We start from the raw sequence: 13,288 nt of genomic DNA on the forward strand, positions 1-13,288 counted from the left end.
TAAAGTGTAAAGTCTAAATCTAAAAGTCTTAAGTGTAAAATGTAGTTATTCTGCACTATATGGGTTTATGATCAAATGTTCATCTTAGTGTGTCCTTTGTCTTTCTGATTTAACGCTGAGATTCATGTATCTTGATGTCTACCTGGCATGAATCTGATCTTGCCATTCCTTTCAATACACAAACCTAGTGTTCAGTGGGAAGATTCGGTACATTACAGATGACGAGACCTCCTACTTTTCATAATAGTCATCACGTCATCATATAAATGGTCTTAATATTGATTAAGGTGATGCCTTTTATCAAATCTGTTAAAAAGCAAATAAGCTGGGAACAGAATGTATGTGTAGACAACGGTGACCAATTTTATCTTAGTGGAAAGTACTTTAATTACAATATTAAAGATATCTAACAAACTTCACATTCTCCTCATTCATTCACTGCAATCTGATACATAGTATTAACTAGTGTTAAGGTTTAAGGTTTGCTCTATGCATTAATTAAGCGCCAATATTAAAGAATATTGATTTATTTATAAATGTATGTTTGATTACAAGAAGCCATACACTGAACTATTAACAGGAAATAAACCAGCAATAACACACCTCCATTTCAGCATCTACAACAGCCCTAGTTCTGCAATGAGTGTCTTTAGATAGGACTGCTAAACACTCTCCTTAACTTTTGTGTCTTGTTGACATGTGACAAGAACTTCTGAATTTGGTCATGCCTGGGCAGAAAAGCAGGAATACTTTTAGTGCCTTGGCACAAGGAGGGTTGAGCTAGTTAGCTCCAAACCAGCCACACCAGTAGAGGAAATAATGCATGCATATATGGAAACAAACATATTATAGATGTCTTAAGATCCTGAATAAGGCCCTTTACAAGATAGGAATAAAGGGAGGCATATAACAAGTCTGAAACATTGCAAATACAATAATGTAGTATGCGAAAGCAAAATTTATCTGTAATGGCCTTGGACCCGTCTTTTTTGCCCAAGCTATAAATTACTACAAACATTTTTATCTGCACGTTTAAAAGCGAATAATTATGGTATGGATCTTATCTGCGAAAATTCTAAAGTTATCGCAGATGGGAAATAAATGTGCAGTAACTCCAAATTTTAGATTTGAATAGCTGCTAGCAACCCATCATTTCCAAACTTTTATTTTGTGTATATACTTTCAAAGAAATATTGCTCTTCTGGTGCATCGGAGTGACTGGTGCTCATAAAATCTGAAATAGACCAAACTTATATGCAATATGATTCAGATTTCCTGAACTGAGCTTCATATGCTGTACAAAAATATTACATACCGCAAGATTGCCATTAATTATTTTATTTACTTAGCTGAGCACAATATACTCTTCAGGGAGACTTGCAAAGGTATGCATAATCTTTAAAAAAGAACAAATATTGAATCAATACTCTTGTACTGGGTATAGAAATCATTACTCTCAGATGAAAATTAAGTCTATACATCTATCAATTAAGTATATTTTAATGAAGTGAAGAAAGATACCATGACAGAAAATACTCTTAAGCTACATAAAATTGAAGGCTATAAAAAACCCAGATTTCTGAAAATATTGAAATGCATACATAAAACCAAGTTTATCAGCTCTTTTGTTTAATAAGGAATTTTACCCATTTTCTGTCAAAAATAACAGAAAACTAATAAACAGTCCACTGTCGAAAAGGGAGCTTGATGCCTGTATATATTTAGCCAGCTGCCTACTGCAGCAGGGAAAACAGTACAGAGCTCAGACACTCTATGTCACTTCCTACTCCCTTGTTCCCCTTCCCCCACTAGACGGGAAGCAACCCTACAGACAGTGAAAGCAAATCACAGTCAGCTTCTCAACCTATGTTTACAATTCACTCCCAAGATGTCCAGTACACTAATATAACAAAGAAATGCAAGAACAACTATTTTTCTGCAGCTTTTAAGAGACATGAAAAACCTTTTAGTATTTTTAAATTCAAAAGACGAACATGCTATTTCAACAAGGCCCACTTCAACATACCACTCAATTCCCAGAATAGATCTGTTGAGTTCAAGTCAAAAACAAACACTGCATATTACAGAGAAGAGCACATTAAACTGGAACATTAAACTTCCAGTTTAATTAAACGGTTACATTAAACAGTAAACTCTAAATGTTTCGTAGTGATTAAAATGCTAAAACACTTTTCGCACAGAGCAAACATTTGCAGCTGGCAGTCCTCAATCACCACATTCCTACGATACAAAATTATTTTAAGCAGGCTTTATTTTGAATGAGACCGACCAAATTCATGACCTGGGAGACACCTTGCAATAGAAATTTAAAGTAGACAAGTGCATAATAGAAGAAAAGGCTATAAAGACTACTTACGAGAAAGCCTCAAGACTAAAATTTCCACATAAACACAGTGGGGATACAAAAAAGGCAATCAACATTAGGATGTGTAAAAATGTATAAATTAAATCGGGGCATGTTAAAATTGTACAATGTATTAGTACAAGCCTATACACAAACGTAGTCACCTCAACAGTGGAGACAAAGAAGACCTATAGAGATATTCAAAGTCTTCAAAGACAAACCATTCTTCAGGTCTCCAGAAACAAGAGTGTAAAACAAACCAGAATACTTAAATGCAACCTAGAGAGAGGTGCATTTAAAATGGATAGCTATAGTCATTACCTTACACATAGCGAACCAGGAGTATCTAGGTATCAAGCCATATTGTTGATGGCAAGATTTATCAAAATTCAGATTGATTAATTAGATCCTTTGCACATTATAATAGATAAATACCTCCTGACCCTTTCAATATCTCCTAACTTCCTGATGCATGATTAAAAAAAAAAGCTGCATGATAATATTAAGAATCACTTCTGGAGATGGTCAGTATTACAGGTCTAAACAAGGCATTTTCACAGCACAAATTACATCAATACCAGCTGCAGACCGGGTCAGTTACACGCACAGCCCTTTTTCCACAGAACAAGCAATCTTATATATTTTAGTAGTATAATCTCTACAGCAGGGGTGCCCAACCAGTCGATTACGAGCTACTGGTCAATCGTGAAGCAGCTGCTGGTAGATCTGCTTTTTGATATATCTATTACAGATTTTACACAGTTTATTAAACTAAACAATTACGTTATAAAGTGTTTAGCTTTTCTGTCCACTTTCCTCTATTTTGTCAAGGAACTTTTCCCAATGACGTGATATGCTGGTATCTTTTGAAAATCGTATATTATCATAGCAACATGAAAGCCCGCGCTATCAACAAGTTGTTCACACAGAAGCTGGCTTATGTAGCGTATGTTATTAAACCTACAAAGACTGTTGCAGAAAATCAAAATGAGTGCAGATGCAGGAACAAGTTCGTAGAGAGTGAAAACCTACCACTTTCATCAAGAATGGTAGGAGGAATTCTTTTTTACAATGACTAACAGCAAATGCATATATCTGATATGCAAGCAATCCATTTCTATGCCAAAAAGAGGCAATGTCAAATGGCACTATCGTTCTATGCATAAAACGTATGAGAGGGATTATCCAGCTAGAAGTGAGCTTCGTAAAAGAAAGGCCAGTGAACTGAAATTTGAGTTGTTAGCTCAACAGGCCATTTTCCCGAGACTACCACAAAAGCAAAGGCCGCAACTCTAGCATCTTATCGGGCAAGCCCTCTGCTTACGAAGCTTACATTCTTGCCTTCTGCCATAAGACTGTACAACGCATCCACCTTGTGTCTGAGCAGAGGCAATATTGACAGTGACCTGTTTCTGGACTAAACACATCTACTGCTACATCTGCTCTTTCTTTTCACGTTCACAACCGTTTTTTGTGCAATATATGCCAGGGACCCGTGCAAGACATTCATATTTATATCTATATTACATCTAGATTTATATTCATATGTGTTATACGATTTTTCTACATACTGTTCTGTTCTAGTTTGTTCTTTGTGTGTCCGGACTGTGAGTAACTCTTTTAGTGCACCCCTCACTGTACTGATTGTATTGTATGTATTGTACTATTATTATTATTGTATCATTCGTTACACTGTGGCTGTGTTGTCTGTGTAAAGTTGCTGTTGCACTGCAATTTCCCTCACGGGATCAATAAAGTATCTATCTAAATTCGGTTTGATCACGACTGATGCCGCACTCGCAATGACAGGTTGAACAAATGGATTCATTGCACTTTAATAAAGATAGCAACAGGTTTCCTGGGTTTCTCAACTATCACTCCATACTCCACCAGCAAGCTTCGTGTATAAAAACTTTAAACATTAAGTAGGTTATGGATGTTCCAATGAAAACTATATGCTTAATCCGTGCTAGTCTTCACAGACGGCTTTTCTGCACTTAAGAGGAAAGGGATGCAGAACACGTGGACCTTTTGCTGCCCACTGACATTAGATGGGCAAGCAAAAGTAAATTTTGCAGCAGTTTAGAAAACTGCTGCAAGGGTTAAGAGTTTTTGATTTCTTCTAAGTTTGAATACAAGCAGCTTTTAGATGACCAATGGCTCCTAAATTTAGCGTTCTTAACTGACTTGACAAACATGCTAAACAAGTTCAACCTCAACAAATATATATATAATATATATAAATACGGACATGATCAGCTCTAACAGTTTTAAGGGAAAATTACACCTCCTATCCTCCAAACTGTGGCTCGATGATCTGCAGAATTCTGAAAATATGCGCTCAGAAAAAGAGCATCAGGGCAAAACGTGTTCAGGTGAACTGTGCAAGATATACAGAGCAAATGGAAAGCACTGCAGCCGAATTCCACAGGCGTTTCATTGACTTCACAATGCTTGAACCCGTTTCGGCATTCATGCGTTTCCATTTGGCACAGAAATTGCAGTGGGTGACATTGCCTCCAAAATTGCACCTCTTTTTCACTTGGAGGGAAAGTGAAATTCTGGCTGTGCAGAATGACACTGTGCTGAAATCAAGAGTTAAGAAGCACATTCGGGGAGATTCTTGGAACTTACTTGCAGAAGACAAGTACCCCAACCTGAGAGCATGTGCTGCTCAGATAACTGCATTCCTTGGGACAACCTATGTCTGCGAGTCGGCGTTCTCTCATTCCGTTCAACTCTAACCGACGATCACATGGAGGCCTGCTTGAGATGTGCAACCAGCAGCCACAATCCTGCCTATGTAAAACTAGTAGACAACGCTCAGTGTCAACGAGCGCATTAGGTAAATACTGTTCATTTTACCATTTATTTTTTATACATTGTAAAAACATAGTTGAGTTGTTTTGCTTTCAATTAAATGATGCATAGGCCTATAATGCCAGGCTGGTGGGTTATTTATTAAATGACCATTGCATCACTGAATGGTAGATCACATTAGGTAGGTTGTGGATTAAAGTAGATCGCTCCTCTAAAAAGGTTGGGCACTTCTGCTCTACAAAATACAAAATTGGGAGGCAGAATGTTTGTGCAGCACCTTTTGATATCATTTGGAATCCATCTACCTCAATTTAGAAGCATTTTTTGCATTTGGCAATCAAAACGGCACTCTTTTCAAAAGCTACAATGTTGCCCTACAAACCATTTTCAAATATAATCTGACTTCCTATTTTATTTATCTGGAAATTTTCAATCACTAACTGGTCGAAAGGCAGTGCTACAAAATTGAAATGAAAATGTATAAATTCTAACTAATCCATAAAAAAAAGATTCACTTTAACATATCTGCATTCTTTATGTGAAAACCAGAGACAACCACCATTCATATTCTGCTTAGTACCGCTAGATTGTTTCAAGCAGATTTTTTTTTTTAACAATTGCCATCAACTGCTATACAAAATGAAGTTAAATAAAGTTGCTTCTACAATTCTTTAGTTTACAACTGGTGAGAAAAGATAATGCACACGTTTGGAGGCACATATGTCATCTATCAGTGAAATGCACACCCTCACTTCTTTTGAGATAGTAACTTTTTTTTTTACTTGCCTGGTCCTGGTCAATGTCATAAGAAACAAATAGGTCCAATAACAGTACCTAAAACCCAGAGGACCACCTCATAAAAGTGTTTAAGCCATGATATTTATAATAGATCATTAACTGAATTGGTCACTAACATGAGTCAAAAAATAAATACCACACCAGAAGGACAAAATTTAGAACAAGTCTGTGCTATACATACATAACCGCTTATAAGCCATAGACTTCTAGCACCTTAACTGGAAAATTAATACAACTTCTATAGAACATTAGAAGTTTCTATAGTGTATGCTTTTGACCTTTTTGCTATGTTCAGGTGCAAGTTTGAAAGTCCATAAAACTAGTCCAATGGTCTTTGTGCATAACCAAAGTGGTTAAACTTGTAAAGTAAAACGTCATAAAGTAAAGCAGATAGATCTGGAGAAGGTTACTTCTTCCTTTGAGTACAATGATGTCCATCAAGAACAAACAGAATGCCCGTCATACCATCATACATGTGGAATGTGCATCATAACAGCCAGATTCTAGTTACCTACATCTGGCCACAGATCCAAACTGAACAGCCATGCCAAAAGAACACTGATTATGGATCCCAATGTTAAACCAACACTGACTAAGATCAGCAATGTTCAATATCTGAGATGGGAATCCCTTCCTATGATTACAATAACTACAAATCTGACCTGTACGACTGAGTGACAAGAAGCACCCTTCATCAAAGCAGGCATCATAGCTGTCAAGAAAGGTAATGTCATAATACATGTCTGCTGCTTCTCATCAGGAGGTACTGTTGTTTTTAGTGATTTTTAGTCACCCAGGAATCACAAAGGATCCACATTCATGCATGACATCAAATAGAAGCATAAGGTCAAAGTGAAGTGGTATGACGAGAATGAATGTTCTTGACTGGGTAAAGTCCTCATGTGGCATTATTGGCAGGGGGTAAATACTTCTGCAAGGCACTATACATAGAGGGGTAATACTGCCGAGTATATTCTCTGCACATTCAATTATATATCCAGGGGTGAGGCTCTGTATTCCCTTCTTTGCTTCTAGACATTCATTAGAAATAAACACCATTCTTTACAGATGATCAACCCAATATAATTAGTGTCTCTTCCTGCCATAAAAAGGGTTTTGGGGGAGGACTACCTTGCCAAAAAAAGTGAATCCAAATCCATTTAAAAAAAGCTCTGCTGTTTTTTACAGGCTGGAATTAAGATGACCGCAAGTGAACTTGTGACTAAACCATCATGACAGGAAGTCCAGGGATGGTCACTGAAGTCATGAACATATACGCCCAACAAAAAAGTGCAAAAACCATCTGTTCGCTACGTGGTCTTGTGCAAGGAAATAATATTTGCAAAGGAGATAGACAAAAAAATATTCAAAGAGAATATCTAGTTTCTCCAGGTGATTCCAGTGGGTTCTTAAGAGCCACAGGGGCTCCAACAAACTATGTACGAACTTTCAAAACTGAACAAATGTCTTAATTGACTACTATTTCACACGGAACAATTTAATTTAAAAAAATCTGTGCATCTGAAAGACTTGGCTTGGCCACCACTATACGATCTAAAAAATCTGGCCTCTTACAATTACACTGTAAATAATACATAGATGTAAAAAAACATCACTGTGTAGTGCATAGATATAAATGGTTAAGGTGTGGGAAAAGCTGTCATGAAATATAAAAGTAGACTGCTTATTCTTCATGGAAATGATAGGAGCACTCTGTGCTGCAGCTTACTTTAAAAAATAAATAAATATGAATTCAACTTGGTAGTGCTTTGCAACACTTATTTCACGTGCTAACTTAATATATATGATTGCAGATTTTGGTTCTGCTCCAAAAGATTCTCAGCTACTTTCCATAAAGGTGTTTTGATACTCTCTCATGAGAATGAATACTCACTTCCACAATCTTAGGGTGCTTGATTTGGAGATTGAAGGCCTGTTTAAACTCTGAATCTTGCTGTGGTAAGCAAAGATGGCTAACACTCCATAACCTGATAGATATTAATGTGGAATCTGAGTGAACTGCTATTTAAATACATTCAAACATTTCAACAATACCTGCATGTTCTCAATTCACATTTTCTCTAAGAAACATATTTTAGGATTCTCTTATGCTTATCTTGGGTTGTCTTGGAAACACCCTACAAAGATTAATAAAATGTACTTTCACCAGAAGGTTGCATTCTCAGTCATTCCTTAAAACAAAAAGAACACTTAAATCAACAACAATGACCAGATAAATAACTTAAACGTATTTAAATCTATCGATTTATCAAAGTAATACTTTATCTACTTTAGATTATTATTTAACCATGGCTTTATTTTTCACTGGCAATACAGAGTGAGGTGTAGATCAAACTGTGCAAAAAATGATTAAAGTATGTAGAAAGAGAATAATCTTCCATCAGCAGAAGTCTCACACCATATTATGCCATATTATGTAAATTCTTCTTCATTCTCATTCAATGAAAACCACTTTTAGTAAATGTTGAGAATTTTTTCAGTGTCACCCGAAGAAGGCTCAACAGGTGAAACGATGAGTTTCTTTTCTTCTCTTTTCAGCATGGAATAAACCTTTACTTGTTCCTTTGTAGCCTACGCATGCTGATGCAGCTACCTACTTGAACATACAGAAAAGACAACCATGCCATTATGTAATTTTAATGTACCTTTGGTATGTCCCTTTCCACGGTCTTCTAGTAAACTTTGCTTTAAAACACACAAAATGAGTAAAATTAAAAAATTAAATTTTGGATTTGAGGTGATAGGTAGGCATCCTTCAGTTTTTCTTGCAAATAAAGGTTGTGTTTAACAGCATTCATGTAATGGAATATGGGAAAATCCCATAGATGAATATCTCCTCTTGACAGCTTCAAATTATTTGGATTTGGAGCGTCTTACAACAGTATTTTTTAAAATAACTTAATGGATTCTGCCAATGAACAAATTATTCAAAGCATTCATGCCCCAGAATTTGTATTCGCATATGGGAATTCTAACAATCACCCTCCCCCAATCAACACTAATGTATTTAATCTATATTTATGCTTTATAGATATAGATAGGGGCGGAGCGGTGGCTCTGTGGCTAAGGATCTGCGGCTGTGACTGGAAGGTTGCCGGTTCAAATCCCGCGGCCGGCAGAGGAATCCTACTCCGTTGGGCCCCTGAGCAAGGCCCTTAACCCTAACTGCTCCAGGGGCGCCGTACAATGGCAGACCCTACGCTCTGACCCCAAGCCTCTCTCCCTGTCTGTGTCTCCATGGAGAAAAGCTGGGGTATGCGAAAAGATGAATTCCTAATGCAAGAAATTGTATAGGGCTAATAAAGAAACATTATAACATTATTATTATGTCTGGATTTTCACAATTTAAATAGAGGGATTACTAGCAACTACAGTTGTTCATAAATCTAACCTAGTCTTTAAAAGCCAGACTAACAACAACAAATCACACTATGCACCTCAATTATGAATTTATTACTGGAAGATAAACATGATAACCCACTTCCAGTGAAAAGTACACTGTCTGGACAGAACAGAGTTACGTATTCCACAGAAAGAAAAATGAATTGCATCACTGTAACAATTTGCAATGACCTAAAACCTGATCTGGTATAGACATTAGAGTAGTCAGGTTTACAGATTAGATCAGAAAGCAATATTAACTCCACCATAAAAAGAAGATTTTTTAAAAAAAGATTAAGATAAAACTCATGACTGGGCAAACACCTGACAGCAAACAATTTAACAGACAAGCACCGTGCATGCAAGTACTACTGCATGCAGGTAGTAACAAACAGTGCCCTCCAAGTTTATTCAGACCCCAATGAAAATGGGAAACAAAAATAGCAAAAAGAGTCATAGATTGGGTAAGTCTCACTTAAATTGTTATAATTTCATATTTTAATAATAAAAATACTGCACAAAGCCATAGTTTTCATATTTAAATTACAGATCACATTTATTCACATCCATATTTACAATACACATTTGGTCAACAAACTATAGAAAGTAGCAGCCAGAAGCTTTTCAGAACTTAAAAGGAACATCCTATATCAAGAGGCAGAAAGAACTTAACCTTTTTAGCCCTGAAAAGAGAAGACTATAAGGGGACTTGATCCCATTATTCGAAAACCTTATTCGAAAAGGCAATGACAATGTTATCTGTTGACGTCTTCAGATTAAACAGTAAAACATGAGCAGAAGACAAGTGGAAACCACTGTGGAAGTGCATTTTTGTGAATGGGAGGCACTTATTTACATAAAGGGTTTAGAGAAAAACGAGGAAACTACCCATCCATGTTGTCGAAGCCAATTATACCTTGGATCCCTTCAAGAAACAGCTGGATGAGATCCCTGAATTAATAATATACTACCATTAGACTGTCCAAATTTCCTTCCCTCATAAGCCTCTCATATTATATAACAACTCTTATGGCATGCAAGGTCTTTTTTATAGAAACCAGCTGTTTCACATTAATTCATATAAGTATAAACTTAAGCAAGTCAAAATCTTGTCAAAGCAGAAAAATGTTAAATGAAAATACCAAATTCAATGGTACTCACCATTTCAAAGCCAAGGAGCTCCACTATGCATTACAAGATAGTTATCATTAATAGTATGACTATTTTAAAAAATTTAAACTACCACATTCAATCTAGCTTTGAGTTATTTTGAAATTGAGATGTACTGTATATAGTCTGCTTCTCCCTGCAGGTAATTAATATAATGTTTATACTAATGAACAGGTCACTCAGACAACCCCAAACGGCCACTGAGGTAACCTCCTCACATCAATTTTAAAAAGGAAAAAAAATCATCCAAAATACTAATTTTCAGAAGGCCTAAGAACGATTCAGGAAAGCAGACTGGCGTTAGGTGGAAAGGCACATGGATCTCCTTCCAAAGGTACAAAAGAACTATAAAGGTGTGAGAAAAATGCAAATGTTAGGTGAATATGACAACAAATAAGTCTAATTAATTGCACTTATAGGCTGAAAAAAAGGACAAGAAACAGTAAAGGGGTTGTTAAGGTCACATTTTACATGATTACTCTCAAATGTTTCAATTAGCCAAATTATTCTACCTTACACTTTTATTCACAACTTGTGATGTATTTCCTTCTATCAAGCTTTAAATAAACACTTCCACAAAGTAACATACTGTGTTGTATCAAATGGTTATTTTAATTCTTAAACTTTCATTCAGTTTCATAACAAAATTTTCAATTTGTATTATACAGATTAACAAGAAAGACACAAAATGGAAGTCTAAAGCATGTAAAGTTTAAAATGGTTACCCTGTGCACAACTGAAAAATGGCAAGTGATGCACATAGACTAACCTTGATATACAGAACTGTAAGCAGAACAATGCTGTACACTTCACATATAGAGTATACTTTGCCCATTAAAATAATTATAGCCCATGTGTAATGAATAAAGGGGGTATCATTTATTTTAAAATCAAAAGGGTGGAAAGGAAACCCAGCACTGGAACCAGTATTTTCCTTGCAGCCCAAAGACTCTGCCTCCCACAGTAGGCCCTGAATAACCCAGTGGAGAAGAAATCACACACTCTAGCTCCATAGGGCACTTTTCAGAGCAAAACTGTTTTTAGAATTCTCAGATTTGTTTAGACCCCACCACCTAAATATTACATGTAACTATAATTAAATGTAATAAAAGTTATTAATTAAAACTGGCCAGAAGAGGTGAGTAAAGTGTCTACAGTGATTGCTGAAAGGGACTGTACCAGTGGTTTCAGGGGAGCTGCTCATACAAACAGCAATAAACAGCCTTAGCACTGGTAACATGTGGACCTACCTACGATATAGCCATTAACTGGACAGTAGGAAGCACCTAACCTCTGAGGGAGTAAGGTCTTTTAGCTTGGACATCTACTGCTTGGTTGCTCAACACCATCCCTCCCGTGGGAAGAGTGAAGGAATAATTCACATCCATGCAGACACTGATGCCAATAGCTTTATGCCAGCAGCTACTACTTTCAGGCCTGTCTAATTTAGAACCAGTCATTGAGAAAGCAGAGCACAAATAGGTGGTATTATCTTATTAAGTGTTAAAGCATGGTACAAGATGGACCTAAACCAAGGGGGTGATGAGAAAGAAGTCAGCTGGGGGGTGGAATCCCAGATTGCAGGATGCAAGGGCACCTACAGTGTGACTGCTCATGGTGGAAAGGGCTGACAGGAAACAGGTGCAGGGTGGCTGTACAAAGGGAGGGCTGCCCCAAGCAAACAGGCAGCCAGACAATCAAACCCTCACACCTGAATAAGACTCCACGACCGAAACGCTGCGTTTTCTTTCTTCTTTTTTTCAGCATGGAATAAACCTACTACTTATTCCTTTGCAGCCTATGCATGCTGACGCAGCTACCCACCTGAACTCTTAAAATCAAAGCTGACCTGTCAAGAGTGGTCCACCTTTCACATCCTATGCATGACCAAGAGTATGTATTTTGAAGCCCTAGACAACACAAGCTTTAAGCCAGGATGAAGAGTCACCTGATCGCCACTCTGGGGAAGGGTTGAAAGTTGCATGAGACCTGCTGTGGCTAAGGATCCCAGGAATGTAGGAACTGGTGCAGTGCTAGTACAGGAGGAGTCCTAAAGAGAACAGGCAATCACCTCCTCCCCCCTTAGTGTAAGGAATTATTTGGTAGCACAGTTCAGGACCATTTGTCACTGTGGGCAGTCTAACAGCCACCTCTTAACATTTGGTTGGCCCCATAACCGAATGCAGCTGCCCCTGTTCCAGTGTATCAGGCCGAAAGGAGACACAGGAAGCAATGGAATCCAAAATTTCCCCCACAGTCCAGAGGCTTTGTGTCCAACCAGACTTTCTGAATAGCCTGGAGGAATGTCTGGACAGTGTTGTGAGCAGAACTTCATTGAGATCTCAATTTTGTTAAGGCCTAGCATTTTGTAAATACTTAAAGGTGGTGATATGACCTTGATATGCAAACATATCCAACCTTTATAATGAAATTACTAAATTCACATTTTTTATATTTATACAACCTCCTTTAAAACCAGGTACTGAAACTATTTAGTAATAACACCTTTAAAAAAACATTCCTAAAGCTCTAAAGAGAAAAGTACAGTCCAGAACACTCCTGAATTTCACATTGCTTTCACTCAAAACGTTAGCTGGTTTTTGCCTTACCACAATAGCATTAGGAGAATGCATCAATGCCTTCAGTTCATTGAGGTCATTTTCAGCCTGTGGAACAAAAGATATAAAAATGGTTAGTTCAGCATTTTCATTCTGAAGTAGTGCTTTTCTAAAA

The 13,288-nt window shown here is 37.1% G+C and overlaps 1 protein-coding gene across 8 annotated transcripts in view; it reads right to left on the reverse strand.

Moving 5' to 3' along the window:
• wdr26a (WD repeat domain 26a) overlaps positions 1–13,288 on the reverse strand; it is a 52,580-nt gene that overhangs the window by 36,586 nt on the left and 2,706 nt on the right. For all 8 annotated transcript variants that reach the window (XM_088624858.1, XM_088624851.1, XM_088624856.1 and 5 more), the window contains exon 3: positions 13,165–13,221. In XM_088624858.1, the coding sequence (XP_088480984.1) occupies positions 13,165–13,221 (57 nt within the window). The remainder of the gene's footprint in view (positions 1–13,164; positions 13,222–13,288) is intronic.

The sequence above is a fragment of the Lepisosteus platostomus genome, chromosome 3, assembly GCF_059453375.1.
Source record: "Lepisosteus platostomus isolate fLepPlt1 chromosome 3, fLepPlt1.hap1, whole genome shotgun sequence".
Classification (NCBI taxonomy): Eukaryota; Metazoa; Chordata; class Actinopteri; order Semionotiformes; family Lepisosteidae; genus Lepisosteus; species Lepisosteus platostomus.